We start from the raw sequence: 19,999 nt of genomic DNA, 5'->3' as shown, positions 1-19,999 counted from the left end.
CCCTTGAAAGTAAAAATACAATATGTTGCTGTTTTGCCTTTTGCTGCCAACACTGATGCTCTCCTTTTTTTCTCTGGAAAGTTTCCTGTTACCCTAGAGCTCAGCCTGGTTCTCTACTTTTAAAAAAATCTAATTCTGTCTGTTTGCCACTAGCCCTATACTGAGTATTCATCGCTGCTTTGCTTTGCAGCCAGTAATGTGTTCCCACGTTAATAATGGGCCATGATGAAATGCACTGGTGAGCTGGGACATGGAAACTCTGGTCCCTGCACTGTCATAATCATGTCAGAGCCTCTATATTTAGGAGAGCTTTGTTTTAGGACACACTGAGTGGAATTTACTGTGGACTGCTTCCCCTCCCAGGCTGCTGCTTGATTAGAGGTTGTTTGTGACTGCATGACAGGAGGAGGAGCACATGTACAACACCTGACAAAGAATTATTTATACATGCTCTTTGGCACAAAGGTGATGTAACAGAAAGTGAGTAACAGGAACAGAAATGCAGTAGAAACCTGTTTTAATACAATATATTCTGACTGTCAAGTGAATGTTTGTGTTTTAATCTGCTTTGTTGAAGTGGAAAACCAGAATAGATGAGGTCTGAACACATTGTTGGTTCTCATTTGTTGCTGCTGTCAGTTTGACCTCGTTTCATGCTGTATGAAGTTGGCAGGTTTTGAGTCCCATTGTGCCCTTTTTCGTTTACAGAATCTTTTGAACAGCATTTGATATTGAGAAACACACAAGGCAACAGGTAAACTCTTGTTTGTACCAATAAATACATTTCTATGCGTAGTCCTCTATTGTTTTAATCTTCAAAGTTTATTTGGGAGAATATATGATATAAGTGATAATAACATTGCGTATTCGACCCCACGTTAAGACCTGTTGTTAACATCCAATCACAAGTGGATGACTTTAAGTTCATCATTTCACATCTGGCAGTCCAGCATGTCCCCACGTGTTTCCAGTGATATCTTGTGATCAGATCTCACTTCCCTCCATTACATGCAAATTAATACATACATAAGTTCTCTTCACCAAGGCCAGATGCTGTGACTGGGCTAGTCTGACTGTGACAGATCTGTCTGCTGGCAATGTGTTTATGTGTGTTTAAATCCAAGAGGCAGAGAGAGAGAAAGGGGGAGAGAGAGCAAATATATATATTAAAAAACAAAAAATTCACAAAAAAGATATAAATACACAAAAAATCATCTGGTGTGTAGGTTCACACTACAAAAAGGATGTACCCATCTAATTATGTCCTGAGTAATCTGATCTCAAATTTTTCCTCAATGCGTCTTGGCGGCGTTCACACCTGAACTTCGAGGTTCAGGTGTGAACGCAGCCAAAACACTTTTTGTTGTGTTTTGTGATCCCCCATTTGTTGTTGTGTTTTTGTTTTTGTTTTTTGTGACTTGCCTTTGTGATTCCATATTTCTCAAAGTCATTTGCCCTTCAGGGCCACCGTACCAGCATCCCAAAGTGCAAACAAAGGAAATAATTCACCAAATACGCAAAAAAAGGAAATAAATTGGAAAAACTTAAAAAAAACTACCCCAAAAACACACTTTGTCTGTGTTTTTTTCAAAATTTTTTAGGAGTTTGAATAATAACCCCACCACACTACACGTCAGAGATGCTATCAATACCAATAGAGAAGTCAAATCATCTTGATCTCCCCATGGTGGAGGCATGGACAAATTTAAAGTGAAAAAATAGGTTAAGGACATTTTTACAAAGATGGTTTGTGCCATTTTAGGTAGTTCTGACGACACTTATCTATGTTCAAGTATTAATGTTTCTGATATGTTTGGTTTTAATTTGTTATTTGGTTTTATAAAAATGGGGTGAAACATCATGATTGACAGCTGAGACTGACTCGCGATTGGTCGCATGCATGTATTGGTAGAACTTTGATATGGCAGCTCCTCACCTTGATCATTACAATGGAGAATATGGCTCCAAGGGATGTAAAAAGCTAAAGATGACACCACCATTTCTGTACAATGGGCAGAGATGAGTTGCCACACACTATCACATGCTCCTAATTCTCAGAATTACACCCACATTTGGTCACAAAACAGTGCCTCCAATAAAGGCTCTGGAGCCAAAGGGGGAATCATTTTTCCTTAGATTATAGTTTGAAGTCGCAAGTGTTTTCCAAATGAGTTTTTTCACTCTGAGTCACAGCCAGTACATCTGTGTTTGTGGTGTAAAGTGAAACAAGATTCAAGATTCAATACTGTATTGCCACACAACTCAGTTGTTTGGAATGTGGCTCAGTCTGCCCATGACAAGGCAACAATCACAGCATTACACATCACAAGAATAACAACATTGTGAGGGTTTGTTTTGGATCTGGACCCGAAAGCAGACACAGAGATGGATTGGTTTGTGAGTGAGCAAAAAAAGTATTTTAATGAAACGCAGAGGCAGGCAGGTAACAAGCTTGGTGCTGGCTGAAGCTGAGCCTGTGGTCAGTGAGCTGGAGATGAGGCTCTGGGATCCTGAGGCAAAAAGAGGAAAAACATTAGGAGGATTCACGAGACACATAAGAAATAGTTTCCACTAGAGGACAACTTGAGATCGGCCCAGAGTGTTTACCACTGAGGTGACGGAACAACGTGGTGATAAGTGGGGAGAAGACCGGGGTTCTTGTAGGGCTGTTGATGAGGTGATTGCGACCAGGTGTGGGACTCGCGCCAGGTGCCAGGACTCCCACACTCACTCACGTGCACACTCACGTGCACACTCACGTGCACACACAGGGGAGAAGGTGAACAGGAGGGGGGCAGACAGAAAAGGGGGAACACTAGAGGAACGGCCTGAGCCCTGATAAACATAACACATAACCCCCTCCCCATAAAAAACATAACATACATCCCTGGATGTAAAATACTGAATAAAATTAAATACAGTAAAATGTAGTGAAAATAGAATAGAAACTTAATATGTCCAACGATTAACACAATTATTTATTTCCTTAACTTAACATCTGCCCCTGTTCAACAGGAAATAAGCATGTTCAGTGAAAGTCTTCTGTCTCTATACAGAACTGTCAAACTGAGGTCCACACCATTTGAAACCCTTATCTTCTGCAATCACTGTTCTTCAAGTTGTTCAGGTTCAGTCCCCTCTGTTTTCCATTCCATTAGATTTGTTGAACTGAGTTTCCCAGGCAGGGAAATTGGTTTCTGTACCAAAGTTATACCCATTAATGCCAACCGCTAATTCCACAGTACTGCATTGAGTAACGGTCTCAGTATGCATAAAACAACCTATGCTGCATGGTTTGTCACCCAACCAAGTCTATAGTTCAAATATTTACATTCATTCATGAATGGACACACTCTAAGCCCTGCACTTATTAGCTATTTTTAGACATGGAATACACAATAAGTGTACCTCAATAAGTACACAATAAGTGTACCTCTTCAAGTGATGGATTGTGTCATTCAGACATACAGTTAGGTGTCTGATGATACAAATGTAAGTTATTTGGTCTAAATAGGACTGGTACGATGAGTAGTGATGACATTAAGGTTGAATAATGTTTCTTTTTTTTTTTTCACATGCTGTAACACTCAGACTTTTTTTCTTTTTTTTAAACCACATTGGGACAGCTCAACAATCTTCAAACACAACGCTAAACCCTGACTTTGCAAACTTAATATGGCTCTGTGTTAGCAGTTGTTTTATCGCACTGTTCTCAGTCAGACAAACTAAATGTACAGTTTATCTCTCTTGGTGCATATTTAACTTTCAATCTCTGTCCGAAGTGAGAACATTTGTCACATTTTTTCATTCATTTTTCATTCATTTTTAGACACAGTCCCCTCAACTCCAAATGTGTGGTGGAGGGGTGTTCCCACTCATCTGATAAACCTTTATTTTGAAGCAGACAGAGGCCCTGAGATGATCTGAGCTTTGTGGTCATCATTGCAGTGCAGGCCAAATTGCCTGACTTTAGAAAAACTATATTTACACTCAAATTAACCAGATCATATTCATAGCAGATATTTTGTCATGCCACTTAAGTTCAATGCATTACTTAATGATGGTAAGATATCATTTAGATTTCTTCCAGGGCCCTGAGGATGTGTATGATTGCACACTGCTATAACCTACTAGGAATTCAACTGATAGCTGAGCTATCATTACATAAGGAGTCAAACAATTCTGCCATCAAATCCTAACCCTGGAGCTGAGTGCAGCGTAGGCACAGCCACTGTCAGTGCTCTTTCATGTTTGAATGAATAAAAGCCGTTTGTGCCTGGATTTAGTTTCTTGGAGCAGTGGACTTCAACAGAGTACATTAATCAGAGTGTACCTTACTGTGCTGAGCTACACCAACTTGGCTCTTACTAATATTTTACTTTTTAGATTCACAGGTTATTGCTATTACTGGTACTCAGTGGTATACAGTGAGTTGGTGAGCTGTATGCACATGCACAGTGCTATATGTTATGACAGATATAATACAAGGGTTACAACTGCAAGGTGGTGATTTTAGTCATGCCTCTGCATAGATGACATTCATGGCTGGAGACATTATGTTTCTTGGTGATCATGTCCCATCTGTCTGTCCATCCCATCTTTCATGGTCATACATGTCAAAACAGTGAAAGTTTCATTTCAACAAAAATTACACTTGCTACTTTTTTAATTATTTAATTCCTTTGTTTGTACATGTGAGTCACTTCAAATATTTGTTTCTGGGCAAATATGCAACTGGACTGGATGGAGGAGACATACAACCAGGAGGCGTTGATTCTAGTTAGTGATATGCCTTGTTTGTGTGTATACCAGTCTCAGTATTAACTGCACCGTGAAACAGTCCAACATAATAATGTTTTCATGAGCGCAGTGCACAGCTTTAGTCTTAACTATAAGGAAGTATTTTTCTACGGATCAGTACTGGTCAACAGAGACTGCAGCACCAAAAGGAACAGGATCCTTGTGTGTCTGGCTCTGTCTGGCTGTGAATTGCAACACTAACAAGTTGTTGACCAACTGAAGCTGAAACGTAACACAGCTGCTGTGAGAAAGTGAGAGGAACATGCATTTTAGATGACGGACAAAGGGGGAATTTTGTTGCCTCAGGACTGCATGTATTACATTCTTTGTCACGACTCAGCTTGAGCCCCACAGGGGGTATGATAATAGTAGTAGTGCAGGAATGGTGTGCAGAGAGGTGGGCCGTGCTAGTGGCTCTTTAGAGTGCAGTATAACTGGGCTCCTGTCTATCCCTATATCATGTTGTCTGTACCTCTAAAATTATTTGTTAAGTACCAATAGATAAGACTTTGTACAATAAGCACTTCTTCCATAATTAACTTTCTTTGCCCATATACAGTAAAATATATACATACAGAACTGTGTGCTCTGCTGTCCAAAAAGTCACTGCAGCAGTTTTAATCTTGCCAACTAAAATCCAAAAGAAATTAGTTGACAATGTATTGAATGTTTTGTCCATAGCTAAATAATAATATTCTGGATGACTGCATGGACAAATGCACCTTTTGGTGTTTTAATGTAAAGACTTATTCAACAACCTTAATGTATCTGCAAGAAATGTCTTGCATTATGTCTTTATCAGTAATGTTACCTTATGCCCTCAGGTGTCATGTTACTTTATGTTCATGTTCACAAACATGAATATGTCAGTCATAAGATTTCTAAAATACTGAAATACAAACTGAGTGAGAGAGGTGCATGATACTTTTCATTTATAAAAGATCCTGAGTCCAAACAGCAACAGCTTTGTTTTCATTGAAGGGCTATATCATAATAATGGATATAATGGACACTGCGAAATACCTGTTTTGTAACAATCAACAGTTTGGACAGAGCCCCACTTTAATTTGGGGAAGCTGTTTGCTGTTTGGAAAAGATCCAAGTAGCAAAATGAAAAAAATGGACAAATGAAGCTCATTTCCTGCAGGCTGGAAAAAGTTACCCCCCTCTCACTTTGGTTACGGTTGTTTGGCCACAACTTGGACTCTCAAATTGAACTTAGTTTGATTGATGTGACAGAGTTTGCCTGAGCAAAACGTAATTTCTGGAGAAGCTCGGGCTGCTCAGGCTGTTTCTGTTGCATCATTAAACTGAAAATCCTCCAAACAATTGGGCTCACTCAGGTTTCTTTGCAGCAGTAATGGGAGATGGATGATGGACGTGTGCGCAAACAACAGCTGCTGCTGACCCTGACGTACAGGGAGTGCCCTGGGCCTGGCAGGGATGAAAGGGCATCATATGGTGATGGAGACAGTAGTACAGGAAGGGGTGCTATGTTGCTGTGGTATTGTAGCAGGAAGTTTGTCAGTGACGGAATGAGGCCAATTCTTCCTCTAGTGAATGTGTATGGATTAGTAATACACCACAGAGCAGCATGAAATCCAGCTGTATACAAGTAGAAGAGAAGATAAACACAACTCCTAGGAGCAAATGGTAAAAGAGAAATGTGTATGTGCCACTTTGTTTTGTCAGCCTGTGACAGCACTTCAGCATGTCAAGCCTCAGCATGTCTACATTAGGATGTGTCTGTTTGTGTGCATGAGAGCACTTATTATTTTAATCAAACCCAGGGGTAAAACATACTTTACTTCTGGAATAGATTTAGTTGCAAGTTCAACATCTCAATACACACTGAACAGGATTAATGTGATTTAAAGGGTAACATAATATTTTGGGGTGGCAAAGTCTAAACCACCTTTTGAATACAATGTTGATAATACATTCAACAGGAAAAAGAGAAACAGTTTGAGTTCAATGCCAAAGTTCACCAATACCACCACAGCACATTGCAGTGAATAGCAGGATACTCATTATGCTTGAAGCAAGATTTGTTTGTATCCATGCTGTAAGGGAGGAAATATTCTACATGGTGATTCTTAGGTTAGAAAAGGTTCACAATCAACAATAAAAGTAAATAACATTGGCTGATCTCCGCTTGTGGTGCAAGACTTCCAGGCTCCTTCCACCTGAGGAGAGTGACTATTCACATAAACCTAAGCACTTGTCAGGAAACTGTAAACATACTGTAACTCATTTTAAAGAGGTTCATGATCAATGCTGTAGTGTAGGTGAGGTTGATAGCCTTTGCCTTTTGTGCAGATAGTGCTGAAATGGAGAATGTGAGAGACTATAACTGCTGACAGAAGAAGTGATCCCACTGCCCTCTCTGTGGTTGGAATTTTCCAGCCCTTTTCTTCTATCACTCCTCCCAGCATAATTGTGAGGTCAGAGGTGAGGTTTCACATGTTACACAGCAGTGATGTAACAGGATACTGGAATACACGTGTACGTCACTGCAGCAAGTCCTGCAAAAGCTCCATCAACAGGGTTTACTAACTTAAGGGTGTTGCATAATTATCCACTTTCAAAGATCTTACTGTATCTGTTGTGCACATTATACCTTCAGTGTGACACCATTAAATGGTGTGCCTTTGGGCATTCAATAAATTTGGTTATCAGAACAAATATTGAATATTAATATTAAAAATATTAATATTAAATAATAACTTAAATTGATTAAAGTTACATTGGGGCACCAACCCTTCAAAGGGAAAGGGAAAAGATAGCAAATTTATCGATTAAGTCTCATGAAAGTAGAACCAGAGAAAGTAGTTGCATGCAAAGAAAGACTGTGAAGAGCATAACATAACTAACATTAACTTTCAAATAACTTATAACCAAAATATCACAGCAACACAAATCAAACTTATAAACATCACATGAATAGAACAGTCTTTGCTTAGCCTAGTATAATTTTTAAGCCCAGTTGTGTTACCCATCCATGAAAAAGGGAAAAAGGTTGATGTGCTGTTTGAAGTCCAGTGAAGTCGTCTTGCTGGTTTGTGGCTCCTGTTGTTGTGGTTCTGCTGTGCGATGCAGCTCTTGTGCTGAAGTTCTTAGGCAGGCTCTTGCGTCGCTGCCTTTTGGAAGGTTTCAGCAGTCTGCTCCAGGCAGGCCTGCTTGAAGGTTGGTAGAGCTTGGGTAGGGAGGAAGTTTCCCTGGCTTGGTGAGTTGGAGAGCTACACCTCTCCTCCAGGAGAAGTGAGTAGAAAAGAGGTGAGCTCATGGGTCATGGGGCCCAGAGTGACCAATAATGGTTGAAAGTTGTGTCCAGGGGCAGTTTTAACACCTAGGTGTGAAGTTGAAACACCCTGGGAGACTGAGTTCTGGAGGCTCTCCTTTGTTACCAGAACACAGAAACATGTTGTTGTAGTTTTTGGCCGCACATTAGGCCGAATTATAGTTCACAAATACTAGGTCCCAACATATCTCAACAAGTCTTTAAACCTAAGTGACAAATGTATCTTGGTGTTTATCTGCCACTTTTATAATTAAGGTTTCTGTAAATGTTGGTAAGTAAAATTGCCTAGTTAAATTTATGGCAAAATATTTAAAAAATCGTTTAAGTGTCATGGTTGATTTAGATTTAGTTTCCCCCATGAAATGTACACCTTGCTTATCAAACCATGCAGTGTGGCCATCTTATTGTTTTTTGCAGGCTGAAGTAAAAGATAAATATTCCTATCTACTTTACATCAATCCAAAGCCTTTTCTCTAATTGCATCTGATGGGCAAACAGTGCCTGCGCAGTTAATTCTGAGATCATGCATTCATTTTTATTGCTGTAGACAGGAATTGTGTTACCTGAAAGGAGTCACTGAGATGACACTGATTATACATGTTTTTTTTATTTGTTGTTCATGTTTTTATTTATGTTATTTAAGCTGAATTTTAACACAGACCAGGCTTTGGGACGAGGGATGAGGCTTGAATAGGTCACCAGTCATCCACAAAGCAAAGCATCATTTAGAATTGGTGATGTTCTAAATATAGAATGGTTTGCAGTGATTCACATGCTCACAATGATAATGTCACTGTACCATGTTCTTCTTTAGCAGGTATGTATACATGATGGTGTCATTAAAGTAAGCCCAGTAGAGGAAAATCATGAGCAGTTGTGATTGGCTGTAGTTGTTTACAGTTTGTGCACTTAGGGATTACAGCCATCACTCTGCTTTACTTTGAATTCAGTAATAAAAATAAATGAGAAATATATAAGAATAAGAATCATAATTGCATCTGGATACATTTTCTATTGATGCATTGAGGATTATTATTATCATGTGTGTCACAAATATGTTGATACTGAACATTTTTGTAAAATAGTCAGAATCATAGATGTATTTGTTTGTTTATCACAGTATTCAAGAACAATTTGGTTCACAATGATATCAGAGAAAACAAGAGAGGTTTTATTATTGGAACTGGAGAATTTGGAATCTACTAAAGTTTTTTATTTTGATTTGATAAATGACTTGATATGGTTTGTTGATATTTTCCTTCATTCAATTAATCAGTTAGTCAATTATTGCCCTTTGATTGCTGTGAGACTGAATGTGAATATGCAGGCGTTGGCTTTCTGTCCCTGACCAGTGGATGAGTTGGTCGGTCCTATACCTCTTTCTAAATGTATCTGTGATGTGTGCGCAGGAAGTGGGCTGTGATCGGCAGCTGGTCAGTGGCGCTAAGGAGGATAACTGTGGCATCTGTGGCGGTGACGGCTCCACTTGCCGGCTGGTGCGAGGACAGGTCCTACCCTACCTGACACCAGAACAAGGTACGTATCTCACCACTGGCCATGCAATGACACAACCTCCATTTATGTTTAACTCACATACATGTCTTTATTCACATGGGTTCAATTTTTAAACTTTAGGTCATCCAAGCTATAAAAAGTAGGCTCTGACATTCCCTCATAGCCTTTTCCTCACTTCAAATCTCCACCACATGCTGGCCCTTTGCAAATAGCTCACTCCATTAGCTTTCTAGGTCATTTTACAGAGTAGCCTCGGCTCAGACCTGTATGTATCTGTTTTATAACAGTAGACACAACATGTGTTATCCCTGCCCAGCCTTCCTCCCAGTCAGACCCTATGGGAGGTAAATGATAAAGCTGGAGGTCTGTCTGTCCGGATCATTGTCTTCAGCATTTATTAATCAAGGTTCTGCTATAAAAATGCCATCTGGCTACAACAACCCACCCACTACATGCAGCTGCACTATTCACATATAATTACCTTTTTTTTTTCTTGCATTATTTTCAGATTGAACTCCCAGAGATTTAATTAATAGCTGTGTTTAGGCCAAATCTGGTCTTTTCATATTTTTTTTTCTCATCTCTGCTTGTTTGATATTGTTTGATAATTACCAAAAAACACTGCACACAATAAGAAGAACCTAGCAGAAAATGCCTGGTTGGAAATGGAATATGAGCAATGTAACTGGTTTGTCTTTGATAATGGCCAGTACCAACAATGTTTATGTCTTTATTTTTCTTCATGAGCAGTCACATAATATTTGTGTAGAGAGATATCAGTGGAAATACTGTCAATAGATTATGGGTGCACAGCCTTTGACCTGTTAACTGTGAAAAATTGACTTTCTATATCTGTAGAATATTTTGCATACATAAACATAGATATAGTATATCTGATTTTCTTAACAATTTTAGTAATTGCATGTAGTATATAAAAACTATTAAAGCCTAAGGTACTATATACAGTAGACAAAACTCCAACACACTACAAAACACAATTTGCTATTATATTATGTCGATAGGTTAACAGAAAATAATTTTTTAGGGTGTTTTATTCCCCAGAGCAGATATCACTGCACTTTTATTCTGTGCTTTTTGCCAAGCCTAGCCTACCTTCTACCTTAGGCAGGGAAATGCAGTAAAGCACTTTAAAGCATAAGTGTCCACCCACCACTCCAACCCCTCCAAAACCTTTGAAATTAAAATGCCCCCATCCCTTTGGGCTTTCTTGATCTTTACTTCCAACTTTCTTCTCCATGGGGGGCATTCTCTTAATGTTGCATTCTTGATTTTATACCCACGCATCTACAGGATTACTGTTGCAGTGGCATACATGAGTTCAGTGGGTTATGTGGTGGTGGTTGTGGGGAGAGTGAGTTGAGCTGTGTTGACATTTGAAAATTTTTCCTCTGGGCACAATATTCATCCTCAGCTCAGTGGATGCAGCTGTCATACCTGGTCATTTCTGATAGTGCTGTACTATCTACTAGTTTAACACTGCTCTCTTTTGATCACTATTATAGGGGTCAACCTGTTGGTCCTGCAGTTTGAGCAGGTTTGGGTCATCTCTCTTAACCCTAACCCGTGTCTCAGGTGAACAGGGTATATGTGATATAAATAGTGGTGCACCGATGTATCGGCCGTATATCGGTAGCGGCCGATATTCGCCTCGTTTACTGCCATCGGCGTATCGGTAATAAACTTGACTCTCACCGATAACATTGGCCGATGTTCATTGGTATGTTTTCTGCAGCCTGCCAATCTGGCATCCAGATTATGGTACACTGACGCCGGGTTTACACCGGCGCTGAAGCGCCAGCGCAGGCCAAGGAAAGCCAGGCGCCTCCCATCCACCCCCTGTTAAACCTTTGTGCGGTTCACATGGGCTGCGATGCGCCGCGCAGCGCCAGCCCTTCACCGATGGTTTCGGCGTGCGGCGAGCGCATCGCGCCAGGAAACAGACTGAAAAATGATTTTAAACGATATAAATGACATATTTTATATGATATAAATGATCAAATATGCATCCCATACTTTGTATTCCCCTTCTGTTGTCCTGGAGTTTTAATTTTCCCAATTTTCCCAATCACATAATTAAATGTCCCCCTCTGCCCATCCACTACAGCCACACAAGCAGTCATATAGATAAAAAGAGAGAGAGGGGGGGGGGCTAAAGGCTTGCTTGGAGAATACGTCATTTACCCCCGACACCCGACATTGAACGGGTTACATACAACAACAAGCGGAGAATCGCGGGCTGACCGGCGCGGAGAAATGCGGGTCCGGTGTGAACAGCCATGGCATCTAAAGTTACACTTGTCACTTTTTCTGTTTTTCATATTATTCAAGTAATAAACAAATATCGGTATCGGCTATCGGCTAGATTGTTGTTTTAAATATCGGTACCGGTATCGGCCAATAATTTCCATATCGGTGCATCCCTAGATATAAATACATATCTACTTACAATGTGGTGCAACCACTCTCCCATTCACCTAAATGTGAAAGCTGAGGTCCTGAGGTAATGGAGCATTGGTACTGTATCAGTTCAAGGATGAGGAATTAAAGCCAGTTTCAATGTTAAAGGGGACATAGCATGCAAATTCCACTTTGTTAGTGCTTCTACAGGTTAATGTGGGTATCTGGCATGTCTACCAACCCAAAAACTCTGGGGAAAAAACACTCGCGCGTTTTGTTATAGTTCCTCTAAGTCAGAAACGTCATGCTTGAGCGACTCGATTGCGCTTCCTGGGTTTTGTGTCGTAACAAGGAACTGGAAGTCTCCCTACACAGCCAACAGTGTGGAAGACTTCCGCAGTGTTCAGCTCTACTGAACCCGGGTACATAAGCTGTGAAGACTTCCGCAGTTTCAGTACTTATGCCGGGTTACAGTAGTTACACCGGAGTACGGACGCGGAAGCGCCGCTGCGAGCAGCGCAGCGCCGTTCTCAACCACGCAGCCGCCTGGCTGTTCACACGGGGCGAGCATTTCTCCGCTGGTCAGCCCCATAGACTGTATATATAAGGTCAGCCCGCGATTCTGCTTTCTCCGCTTGTTGTTGTACCCGTTGAATGTCGGGGTTCGGGGTAAATGATGGTCTTCATAGCCCCCACCTCTTTCTCTCTCTGTCTGTCTGCTTGTGTGCTTGTAGTGGATGGGCAGAGGGGGACATTTAATTATGTGATTGGGAAAATTAAAACTCCAGGACAACAAGGGGAATACAAAGTATGGGATGCATATTTGATAATTTATATCATATAAAATATGTATTTATATCGTTTAAGGGGGAGGGGGGAGCTGGCTTATTAGCATTTAAAGGAACAGGCACTCAAAACAGGTCACTCTGTGGAGGGCTGTTTTATACAGGGTAAAAAGGGTGCTGTTTTATATGATCCTTGTGGTATTTTGACCAAAGTATGTTACAGACATTTCATTAAGACCCCAAGGAACCATATCAACTTGTGGTAAAATGGGCATGCTATGTCCCCTTTAACATATTAATGCTTGAAGGTGACAGATATTTCTTTTCATTCTGTGGCAGTTCTGTTCATGTGAAATTCTATATAAATGAAATAAATTTGAATTGGCTTCATTTAAAAAATGTGGAGATGTAGAGAGAAAGATATTTATTGTTAGACTTCACATTCTAGCTCACAGCCCATTCCAAACAGGCAGCTATCGAGCAAGTACTGCACTACTTTTCTGAACCAGACAGTATTTCAAGAAAAACATAATCCTGACTTCACTAACTAGTTTTTCCCACCGCTTCATCACCCTTTCATTAGGTTATGGAGTATTGTTAAAAGAGCTTGAAAAAACTAAAATGTAATAAGATCATTATTATATTTTTTTATTTCATTTTTTATTTAGAAAATTTAGGTTGATATGCGAGAGGAACTCTTAGTTAACTTTTAGTTCAATCTATGTGGATTGTCGCTGAAGGAGCTGCCCAGTGCTGTGATTGTGTCCTGCAGGGAGTGGGACTGGTTGACTATTAGAGAAGACTGCTTCGCCATCATCCTCCTCTGTCCCACCACCTCCACTGGGTCAAGCAGGTATCCCAGGACCGAGCTGGCCCTCCTAATCAGTCTATCCAGTCTCTTCCTGTTAGCTGTTGAAATGCTGCTGCCCCAGCAAACTACTCCAAAGATGATGGCCGATGCCATCACATCCATCTTATTGGTTAGAGAACTTATATTCCTCATGACGATAGACGGGAGGACGGGTCTGTAGCATCTCCTCCTCGCAAGACCTGTCTCCTACTCCACAGCTTGTGGGGGACGTTGGGTCTCTCCTTGGGCAGCATCCCTGTGTTACAGAGCGCTAACAGCCGGTCCCCTTTAGTGTGACGTGACACTGGACAAGATTCACACCCTAAACCTCAATCTAATATACAAGGTTTTCATGGTGGTTTTTTTCAGATTCCCATACACAGGACACAGAGCTTTTAGCTTAAGACCTTTTTATTGCTGCACAAAATCAGATACACTCGTTCCCTGTCAACGCTCTCGTTCTGCCTGGTTGACTTAATGCTCCCTGCATCTTGTCTTATGCCTGTGATCTCCGCAGAGCGCCAACCCCGATCTGTGTGCAGCATGTCTATTTCTGTCTCTTCCTCTGTGTGTCTCAGTCCAGTTGCTACTGTATTTAAAGTAGAGTGAAATAAGACAGCTCAATGCAGCTGTGCCAGTAAACTTGCGTGGCACTGTTCCTGTGGAGCCAGCTCCGCACCGCCTATCTCTCATACCGCTAATTGCTCGAACCACGCCCACCTCCATACTCACTTTCAGTCAGTTTGAGGACGGCACTATTAAAGGAGACAGGTCCCTGGATCTTTTAGATATCTATTGTCCTCCCACAACTTGAAATATCAGTCCATATTCATCTTGAACCTATAGAGACATACACTACTCTGCAACTCCTTTCAGTGCACATGCACTTTCAATGCATAGTTTGGCAATTGATGCTGCCACAGGGTCCCCCACACACAGCCAGAGACGAACTGGTTGCTTCTCAGCATCTTTTTCTTAAATCACCACAGCACATGTGAGCAAACATAAACTCAACCAACCTAAACAAACTGGATGCCAGCAATGTCTGCTGGCAAAGTGACATTTGAAACTTTGTTGCTATTCACTAGTCTCATGCTGACGTGTCATTGCTCTTGAGAATGAGGTTGCTGTGCAGAAATACAATACCGTCAATATTGTGCCATTAGAACATTAGAACTTGTAACGCAAACTTGCCTCTTTGGCAGAATAAAACACCAACTATTGTACTCACTGTGCTCGTGCTGCTGTCGAGATGTTTCCTCACCGACGGAGTGCCTAGTTTTCGGCTATCAAAAGCTAATACTTTTTGGCATCGTTTACAAGCAGCAAAGCCACTGACAACTTTGTTCACAGAGTCTTTGATGATACCAAATTTGTCCCAAACGTCCAACTTGGCTCTCGACGATGTGTTGTCCACAATTTGGTATTCACCAGTGACAATTTTTGTCTTTATATCATCCATTCTGATCTACTAGCTAGCAGCAAGCCCACAGATTGATCTCTGCCTGCGGGTCCCCATCTCTGGCTGTTATTCTTTAACATGAATATAAAAACTCTTAACTTAAGTTGAAAACTTTTTCGTTTGTGACGTCCCTCCTCTGCAGCTCTGCTGCCTTTTAACAGCCCTCACCTGCGCTGATTGATCCTCTTGTAATCCCCAGATGTGTGTCATATTCTAGCACATATTTCACCTCAGCTTATATCTACGGGATGACCCTGTGTTATGGAAGACATCTTGCCCTGTCCCTGTGCTGAAGTTGCCTGTTTCAGTGTCACCAGTGACTAGCAACCAGTTTTGTTGAACAGACACAGGATGAAAAGATTTGAAAACCTGTTCCTGGATTCAAGCTTTCATAAGTCCCCTGCCAGTTTGCCTTCCAACCAGCTGTCCAAGTGGATGATTCAATCATACTACCTTACCTACAGGCCAGGGGCCACATTCTCCACAACTGTGTCAAACACAATGATGAGCAGTATTGGAGATTTTCCCATTCCTTTTCTCTTCACAGTACAGACCTGAAACATACAGAGGTGTTCACATAATGCCACAGTTGTTGGATGCATCAGTGGGGGGAGTGTGGCAGAGTACAAGAGGGTGGACTAATTTGAGCTGAACCACCAACATTGGCAAAACAAAGATGCTGGTGGTGGACTTGAGCACATCGAGGACTTCTTCTACTCCCCTTCACATAAGGTGAAATATGGTGCAGATGGTGCAGGGTAACAAATACCTTGGTGTCCACTGGACCAGGAACTCTGCTGCTCACTACAGAAAAGAAGGCCAGAGTTAACTGGAGGCAGAGGTCCTTCAACATCTGTGGCCTCATGCTTTGGATAACTTAAGGGTCTGTGGTGGCCAGCACTAGTTCTGCACTGTGGTCTGCTGAGGCTGTAGCCTGAGGGTAGCTGACACAAACTGACTAAACAAACTGATTCAAGAGGCTGGCTCAGTCAAGAGGGTGGAGCTGGATCCTCTGCATGTGGTTTGGGAGAGGTATATTGTGAGATCTCTTTTCCATCATGGACAATGTCTCCCACTGTCTACATAGTTTTCTGGTTTGCCTGAGGAGTATTAAGCCAGAGAGTGAACTTCTCGTGAAGGAAGAACTTCCATCCAGTTATACAATTTCTGCCCATTCTTTTGATGTTAAACAATTTTTACAATTTTCACAATCTACTGCACTACTGCTAACTTAAGTTCAAACTACTTACCTGTACACCTCATCACCTTCTCATTTCCATATGCACTCAATCTGCTGTTAATAATCTACTTATTTATTGTTGACCCACATTTTAACCCTTTCATTCATTTTAACCTTATTTATACCTCTATATATTTTGAAATTACTCTTAATCCACTTGGTTTTTTCAATTAAAGCTATTTATTGTTGTTCCTTTTCTATTTCTAAAATTGTATTTTAATATTTTACTTATTCAATTGCTCTTTAGGTGAATGTTGAATAGCTGTAGCAAAGAAACAAAGAAATATCCTCTTTTTACAAGGCTTTTGTTTAAACCTTTAGGTGCTGAGGTTTGTGTTACTTTGCAAACCCTAAATATATGTAAATGTTTCTGAGACTGGTGTGGCCCAATAACATGGTATTGATTGTGATTCGTGGCCCACACTCGTTTTATCAGATGCTTTTTATTTGACATTGATCAGACTGATTTATACTCTTTGTTTTAAATGTTTTAGTGTATGAGATTCATTGGCATCTACTGGTGAAGTTGCATACTGCAACCAAGTAAAATGCCCCACACTCACCTGTGTCTTTCCAGTGTGGAGGAGAACCTGCATTCAGATAACATAAAAATGTGAAGGGTCCTGGCCCTTTGGTTTGTCCTTTCTGGACTATTGTAGAAACACAGTAGTGCAACATACAGGACACTGTGGAAGAGGACCCACTCTCTCAAGTGGATGTAAACTGATGAAAACATAATTTTAAATATTATTATTATTTCATATCTGCCAATAGATCCGCCTTTTTAGTCTATCCTGTCTTCTCTACCTTTCCCTTATCCTAAATGTCCCAAAAGAAGAGCTAATAAAATAAACCAAATATGAACATTCATGGATACCTTGGTAAGCAGGTTTATTTACCATTGCAGGCGCACAGAGAATCACCCTTGTTCCTCTTCATCCATTATTCATGATTCCACTGTTCGGCGATTGCATTTGGAATATGAATTGGCCACAGTATTCCCTCAAGTTTATGGCTTGAGCAGACTCATAAAATGAGCTTCGAACTGTTTATTCTGTGTTTCATTTCACTAATTTATTTAGATGTTTTTTTTACATTTAATCTCCATTTTAGCTTTCAGAAAAAATGCAAAAGACTGCAGCTAAATTTATTTCATTGCTCCCATAAATTTGGGACATTGCAGATGCAGTTTCCAAGCATAATTATGTTAAGGAGAAAAATTGCCCATGGCTTGCAGCCATGGCAGCTTAATTGTTTAAGCTCAACGCTCATTTGGTGGAACAGTGGAACAGTAACTTTCATAAAATGTGGAAAATAGAATCAACCCTCCACTTGTCTATAAAGGTCTTGCATCATCACCACACCTCCTCACTTAACCACAAAGGGAGAAACACTTCTGCTGTGAGAAGTCAGGAAGTATTCTTGCAGGCTGAAAAACAGAAATCCTTCAGCAGCAGTAAATACCTTCAATAGTTTCGCTGTGTGCTGTTTGTGTATACTGTGAGCATGACCCTAAGAGAGTCTCATGATTGACTAGTTAGTAGAGCTCACTGACGTATCACTGCACACGTGGATGTTATTTAGCTCTGCAGAGTTGATCAGTGCTGCTGTGCAGTTGTAAAACAGGCAGATTTAGGGCTGGCAGTGACTGTAGTGTGGTGGTCTCCATTAGTCAGTGTTCGCAAAACAGTGAGAGGCTTTTACCACAAGCAGGGAGTACAGTGAGGGAGACATGTTATTTTATGTGAGGGATTTCAGTGCAAGTCTCTTCTCAGATTAATGCTGCTAAATAAAAAGTGTATTTATCGATTTGTACTGACATGCATAACAAGCTGTGAAGGATTCGGCCATTTGGGAAAAAAAATGGCACTAACATGAAATTTCTTCTGGTTTATTTGAATGCATCCAATACAGCTTAAATTTTAAAGATGATTTGTGGTTATGGATCCTGCACAGGTAGCTGCCAAAGGTGTGCCTCTGTCTAGTCTGCAGGGCTACAGAGGTTTACACCTGAAGTGTGTTGAAAAGAGGCCCTGTTACCACACACTTGAAAATGTAATACATTTTTATACTGAGGCAAGAATAGGGCGAGTGAGACAGAAAGATTCAAGATTCAAGATTCAAGAGTTTATTGTCATATGCACAATGATAACATTAAGCAGTCGCTTGCAATGAAATGCTTGGGTCACAGGCTCTCTTATAACAATGCTCAATCAAAATTTAAAATTTATAATAAAATATGCATATCTAAAATATATATATACACCTAAAGAAAAAAAGAAAAACAATAGTGCAAGTGTGTGCAATAGTGCAAAATATGCAATACTAATGATAGTGCAAATATGTGGGACGACATGAAGACTCTCACTGTCTGTTATGGATAAGCAGCAATGTGTAAGCATGTGGTTCTGAAGTATTATGGAAGAACAGTGTCTAAATGAGAGCCTTGGAGTTGAATCTACACACACAAGAAATTAAAATGAGTTTTAATATTTCATGTTAACATTCAACACACATAAATCCATGAGCAACATGAGTAGCAGGATGAGATTGAAATCCTCGCCTGGCCCCATTTAGAAGATCAGACGACGTTTGGAGCGACTTCTTTCTTGAGGAAACAGTTAGATGGCAGTGATGATTATATGATTATTTTGAGATTGTGGCACCGTATTAAATCTATTTCCACACAACTTGTCAAAGATATCTATGTTTACAATTTGGGCATTTTCTTAGACAGTAATAGACACCTTGACAGACTCTGTCATGACTCTGGATGTTGATGTTGGCATCCAGTCATTTCAGAACTTTGGTTGAGGGCCAAAATGTGAAGTATATTCATGTCTGAAATTAAAACAGCACTGTATTTAAGACAAACAGCTCATTTAGAGACCGTCAAAAGTCTGACAAGAGGCACAGTTTACATTACACTGGGCTACACAGTGGTATATGTGCAAGTAAGTGATAGTCATCAAAGATCGCTCAATGACTGTGGCAACTTTCATGCCATTTATATTTTTCAGAGAGATGTTTTAGGTCTCACACCCCCGTTGTTGTACAGCAGTACCGCCGTGCCGACACTTTGAACCAGCAAACACAGGAAGCAATAAAAGGCATTCCTTACAACACATCCAGTTAGTCACCTCTGTTTCTCATAGCAAGAGCGGGGGAAGCTTCGGGTGTAAGCTCATCCTCGAGCTCGCAGCAGAAGTACCTCAGTGACGGTGGATGGACCTGACACAGCATCGAGGGTCGGCCAATCACATTAGAGTAAAAAAACATTTATCAATACCAATTCACTGTTAATAAAAGTGTGTCCGGTGGAAAAACTCCAACAACCAATCAAAGAGCAGCCTCAGGTCTTACATTCACTCTTACCACCCACACCAGGAAGTATATGTATTTAGACAGAAATTAACCAAATGCAATTTGACTTACATAGAATGCTCACATGTGCTCACAGTCTACCAGGTGCATTGTACGAGTTTCTAATATCTATTTAAATAATCTAATTAAATTATGTTTAACATGGGTTAGGGTTAGGGTTTTTTCTCAGGATGTTGGAGGGGGGGTCATCACAACGATAGACATGAGCACACAGACATACACTCACCCTGTCAAAACACTTCCA

General features: G+C 40.6%; 1 protein-coding gene across 5 annotated transcripts in view; it reads left to right on the top strand.

Moving 5' to 3' along the window:
* adamtsl3 (ADAMTS-like 3) overlaps nucleotides 1-19,999 on the top strand; it is a 200,289-nt gene that overhangs the window by 120,687 nt on the left and 59,603 nt on the right. For all 5 annotated transcript variants that reach the window (XM_035164638.2, XM_035164654.2, XM_035164632.2 and 2 more), the window contains exon 7: nucleotides 9,511-9,637. In XM_035164638.2, coding sequence (XP_035020529.1) covers nucleotides 9,511-9,637 — 127 coding nt within the window. The remainder of the gene's footprint in view (nucleotides 1-9,510; nucleotides 9,638-19,999) is intronic.

The sequence above is a fragment of the Hippoglossus stenolepis genome, chromosome 1 (genome assembly GCF_022539355.2).
Source record: "Hippoglossus stenolepis isolate QCI-W04-F060 chromosome 1, HSTE1.2, whole genome shotgun sequence".
In the NCBI taxonomy this organism is placed as follows: domain Eukaryota; kingdom Metazoa; phylum Chordata; class Actinopteri; order Pleuronectiformes; family Pleuronectidae; genus Hippoglossus; species Hippoglossus stenolepis.
This window is presented reverse-complemented; position numbering and strand designations above follow the sequence as displayed.